The 5,746-nt window shown below is 36.8% G+C and overlaps 1 protein-coding gene across 2 annotated transcripts in view; it reads left to right on the top strand.

The window, feature by feature from the left end:
- LOC102876278 (LIM domain transcription factor LMO4-like) overlaps positions 1-4,559 on the top strand; it is a 16,108-nt gene extending 11,549 nt beyond the window's left edge. For both annotated transcript variants that reach the window (XM_006898222.1, XM_006898223.1), the window contains exon 5: positions 3,938-4,559. In XM_006898222.1, the coding sequence (XP_006898284.1) occupies positions 3,938-3,946 (9 nt within the window). In that variant the 3' untranslated portion in view covers positions 3,947-4,559. The remainder of the gene's footprint in view (positions 1-3,937) is intronic.
- The last annotated feature ends 1,187 nt before the right edge of the window (positions 4,560-5,746 follow it).

The raw sequence follows: 5,746 nt of genomic DNA, 5'->3' as shown, positions 1-5,746 counted from the left end.
AATTATACCAGCGTACAACTCCTATAGTATTAGAAGGCACTTCATAGGGGAAATTGGTGATCAACAGTTGTCCAGCACCCCAGTACGGGATAGTTTTAGATCTATTTTAATCTCCTTAATAAGTCCTATAGCTATGCAAGTGAGTGCATTTTGATAACTGCTGTGCCTAATTTGTAACAATTACTGTCAACCTTCAGTTAAGAGACTGTTCATTCCACACTGGCCCAGAAAAGAGTGAACTGTATGACTCGTGTGCATAATTTTATTCACATCATATTTCATACTGATTATGTATTGATGACATTGATTCATTTACTCTTTACAGCGCCACTTGCATGGATATTAAATCTTATTGACCACAGATGAATTTTAATTTCAGATTGGTGATAGATTTTTCCATCAGCTCTGATAGTATGTTTGACTTTTTCATCATTAACCCAGGCAATCACATAGCACTGAGTTATTGCATTGAAACAAAAAGTGCACACTTCACTTGGTAATTCTTTATGGATTTACAATAGGAACTTCATTACTGTCTGTTGTAAGGATCACAAAAAACCCCCCAACATTTATCTGCAAATAGGAATTTTGCAAGCTTCAAAAGTCTCACGAAAAAATATTAGACTGCTTTGTCTTCTGTAATGCATTTTCTTAATGCATTGTCAGGGGAAATGACAAATATTTGAAAATTTTTAACATACAAAATTATACTGCCATATTCTAATGCTTATATTTATCATTTTTCCTGACTTAAGCTTATGGGTTAATTTTAAATATATTTTCCTCTTTTTTTTTTTTTTTAAAGAAAATATATGCACCTTTATTTAATCCACCTACTTGGAAAATGACCTCAAATACAATGTGCACATATAAAAGTCCAATTTTTATTGCCTGTTAACCACCTGATATTATTGATCCTTTTTTACTTCTTTAGAGATATTGATAACTTAGAAATACATAGCAGATTTTTCTGGTTTGGCTTATAATGCAGTAAATCTGTGGAGCAGAGTTGGGAGCAGTGAATAGTTAGCATAAATATTTTGAGATACTCATTTGAAAATAGAAGCAAGATTGTCAGTGGTGATACTTGGAAATAAAAAGTTTAGATGGGCTATGAATAAAAAGCTTGATTTCTTCCTCACCCTTCCCGGCATTGTAAAAATATAATTTTTCCTCCCAAGTCACATCTTAAGGTTGTTGCTGGTTTGATACCATTTCTTTCCCTGATTTAATAAAGTATAAAGTGATTGTTACTGCCTACCATTGTAGAGGATGAGAGGTCGAGGTTGTAGAGCACAAATGGAGAGTTGGGGACCAGGTTGTGACACTGAAGACACAGGCAGTGGCCATGTCAGCTAGGGAGGAAGTGCATAAGGCATCTCAGAAATAAGAGGTGGGTCTTGGTACCATCTTACTAAATACACGATAATCTAAAATTTGAAGCATTAGGGAGGGAGACTGAGGAACATAGCGTTTATGTGATCACACGATTATGTACACAGTGCCTTTTTAGACAAATCTGCTTTTCAGAATGGGAGCTGTAGTGTTCATTTTGGAATGCTATATATAAAAATACATGTTTTAGGCAGTAAGTCAGGGCCTCCTTGTATATATTTTCATAATGTTAGAAGCCAGAAAAGAGACAGGTGGCTTTTGAAAATTAATAGCTCTTAAAAGGCATCAGGAAATATAACTTAAGGATATGTTCTTGTCAGACCTAGCTGAGAAATGTGTTTTTGGGGTGATCTTAATTAAGAACATCTCCCTGTCGGCATAAAACATCTCACATTTTTGTCCTGGGTGCTCAGCTCACCATGAACATAGTCATAGTCACAATGTAGTTTTTGTAAATAAAGGTTTGGACAAGCTGAATGTGATCCGGAGAGATATTAATGAGAGGGCAAGGGGGAAGAGTTAATGAAAACACACTTCCTTGTGGAACATAAACTGCTTTTTGGAGCTGGAGAATGCTCTAAAATTATTTTCTCAAAACCCTCTGGCATTTCTTTGCTGGAGAAGATGCAATGCGGAAAAATGACAGATCGCTCCATTTTATTATTTTCATCTTACTTGTCCATATTTTTGGTAGGGGAAATTAGACATTTAGTTTGACCATTTTCCTTTTGTGCACAGAACCAGTTAAATTTCTTGCACAAAATACATGTTACATACAGCCAAGTGTCCTCTGGCCCAAATGTAATGCGTTGATTATTTGTGCATCCCCTCTTTAAAGAGAGCTAATTGTATGGGAAGTAATGGGACCCTGTTGCCTACTCTCCTAACCTTCCATCCTGCTGAATGTGTTGCCAGTGTTTGGGGTGTGTAGTTTAATAGTTGTTCTGCCTCATTGGCTTTTGTATGTTCTGAGAAAAATAACTTTAATCTTTTAAATCACGTAGTCTCTCTTGCCTGAGATCTTGGACCACTGGTGTTCAAGAATCTACAAAATCTTATAGCCTGAATCATATAACGAAAGCCTGGCCATCCTCAGGAGAACATTACCTTCTCCAGAGTTACGTGCCAGCAATTGCTGTGCAGTGTTTTTTGGTAGATTTTTGTCTGCTATGTAGTTTTCTCCCATTCAAAAATGTACAAGTACCATGTAGAATTATCAGAGCTTTTTCAGTAAAATAAACACAAGATGAAATGCCTTCAGTTGAAGGAAATGTTAGGGAGGGTTCTAGTTTACGAAACACTGCAGTTCCTCTCGGTATTACATAATTGGTGTTGTGTGTGTCCATCGTAGAGGACATTTGATGCTCATTTATTAAATATGCTTGCTGGCTGCTGCCGTATCTTTGTTCTGGACAGACAAATTACCTTTCTCACACTGAGCTTCCACTCTGGGGAATTAAGCCTCCACTACTTTAATTAGCTTGGAAGTGGGGGGTGGCAGTTCCTAATAGACTTCAGGCTTTTAGTAAGTTAGGGAAAGGGTGAAAAGAGAACTTCCTGGGAGGCTCAAAATGTCATTTAAAAACCATAAAAACCTAATATATATATATATATATATATATATATATATGATTTCATTTCAGTAATGGCAAACAGCTTGTATTTGACGACTGTATGGATTATCATTTCTAACTTAGATGTTAAATTTAGACTTCTGTTGAATGTGCTTGATCACGTCAGCAACCATTACATGTGTTGTATAATTGCAGTACTTATGTAACGTTAAGTGACATAGTGGAATAAGCATATTAAGCCAAGAATTAGGTCTGATAATCAGGGAAAGTGATTATTTATTTGCACGTAGAGTCTTTCAGAGATAAATGCCTTTAGGTAAAGAAAGACCCAGATAAGTAGATACTAAAGTAGAAATATTAGAAGTCATAATAATGCTATTAGTATTTTTTAGGCATTTATTATGTGCCAGGAACTATTGTAAGTACTCGGTGTTTGGGTGTTTGTGTTATGGTAGTTTATAAATTTTACTGCCTCCACTTCAAAGATGAGAAAACTGAGGCACGAGGCAGTTTGAGTAGCTTACCAAGAGGTCACACAGTTGAATGTATTAATCCAAAGCATTCCTGGGGTTGGGAGGAGGGATGTCTTGGTTATGAATGTGCCTTTTCAAAAAGCCCTAGATAACACTACCAGGCCAGACCTTATATTATAATTCATTCCTTTCGGCAAGAAACTTGCTTTTAACAGAGTAAAGCAATTCGTTGTTGTGGAACTTCATACTAGAAACTTTTTCTCGAAGTCCATTTATTGTCTTATTTTCTCTGCTGGTAAAACTGCATAAAATGTTATGCTTTAGTTCTTCACTCCCAGGGTAGGTAACATAGAAAGTCTCCATCAAGTCACAGTTGGGAAGTAATCTAATAAAAGAAGATTAGTGAATGCAGAAAAGACAAAAACAATCATGTTTGAGTTTAATATCTCTCAAAATTAGCATTTCAGCTAAGATGCCCATTTTTATTTCTTGCAGGTCTGCTAAAAGGTCAGAGTAATGCAGAATGCGTGCCTTCATCTCAGATTTTGTTCATCACAGGTGGATCCCATGTGTCTTCAGTAGACAAGTCACCTTTGTAGCTAGCACCAGTGCCAGCTCCATGCCATTGCACCTTCTTTAGTCTTGATTGCCCTTCCCGCATTTATTGGTGTATTAAAATGACTGAATATGAACATTAAGGACTCCATGAACCTGGGCTAATGGGAGACTGTAGAGAAAATGAAAAAAGATCCACCAGAGGACATCTTTGGGGGGAGGGAGCTTGGGGGGAGGGAAAATGACTAATGAAGCTAATTAAAAGAAGCATTCAAATCTGCTTTCTACCCTCATTAACAATTAGCAGGGCACTGGCCAGAGTTTGTACCCTGTGTTTTACCTTAACAACATTCTATTTGCTCTTTGTATATTTAAGTGTTGTAAGGAAATGTGTTTCAATCAAAACTGAACATGAGATAAAGGAAAGAGATGTTTTGTGATATTCTATCACAAACACTTTTATTGTATCTCTGTAAAATACAATGTATGTATGCATGTAAGTGTTTTTGTCCTAATGTTGCTACTCCCATGGCAGATAAAAAAAGGAAGAAAAAAAAAACAAAACACCAACAAAACAAAAAAACAAAAAAATATTGGAGAAAAACCCCAGGCTCATAGCAGCTACTGTGTAGAAATCTCCCCCTCCTTCTAATTTGCTGAATGAAGAAAAAAAAAAAATCTTTTATTTGTGATATTTTCAGAGACATTTGCTCTAGTATGGTGTATTTAAATAATAAAAACTTAAAAGAAAAAATACTCAATGAAGTTTGGGTTTAAACACTGCTTCTTTTCCTTCTGTTATTTTGGGGCAGAAATTGTTTTTTTTGTTCTGATAACAGTCTCACTTTAAATTATAAGAGTCATAAGGAGGTGATGTGTTTATTTATTAAACTTCAGGCCAGTAAGGTATTCTTCAAATAATTTAAAACTCCATTGATGTTAAGTTGATCACAGTTGATAGCACTGTTTTTTGGACAGAGTAGAACTAACTGCCCTGTGGTGGTAGAGGTGGTGATTGTGTGCCGTCAAGTCACCTGAGACCCATAAAGACCCTACTGTACAACAGCTCTGAAGCCTGACCTGTCTTGAGCCAGTCTCACTGACTCCGACACACCTACCTCTATTGCCCCGATTACTGTATCAATCCATCTCATCCGGGATCTTCCTCTTCTGTTTCTCCACCCTTCCGGGCATGATGGCCAGGCCATGTGCCCAAAGTTTGTGAGACGGATGGATCTTCAGAATCCTAGTCTCCAAGGAGAAACTTGGTTTCGCCCTCTCCAAGACAGACCTATTTTCTTGGTGGTAGGGATTCCAAATCGTAAATCTTTACAGAAGCAGACTGCCGTACCTTTCTACCACAAAGTAGCAGGTGAGTTTGAATTACCAACCATTTGTTTGACAGTCTGGTGTTTCAACCACTGCACCACCAGGGCCCCTTTCAGATTACTCAGTCATGCCTTTTTTTTTTGCAAAGGTAGAAAGCACTGTTTCTGACTCCATTTTATAAGAGTATTCTTCTCTTCACAGCACTTCAGGACACTTCCTTGAATCACAGTGAATCTCTACTGATAGATTTTGTTTGATTCTTCAGTGATTTTGAGTTTTGCTTGATTTTTGGTTGGTGGGTTTTTGGTTTGTGGGTTTTTTTCCAGTAAGAAGGCTTTATTTATTGATGACAAACGTGAAGAATATTGCGAAAGCTGCTTGTTTCTGTCATCAAGTTTAAGACGATCACAGTTCAGAATT

This window comes from Elephantulus edwardii, unplaced genomic scaffold, assembly GCF_000299155.1.
Source record: "Elephantulus edwardii isolate Elephantulus edwardi_28Jun2011 unplaced genomic scaffold, EleEdw1.0 scaffold00224, whole genome shotgun sequence".
Lineage (NCBI taxonomy): Eukaryota > Metazoa > Chordata > Mammalia > Macroscelidea > Macroscelididae > Elephantulus > Elephantulus edwardii.
Note: the sequence above shows the minus strand (reverse complement) of the source record. Positions and strands in the feature narration are given on the sequence as shown.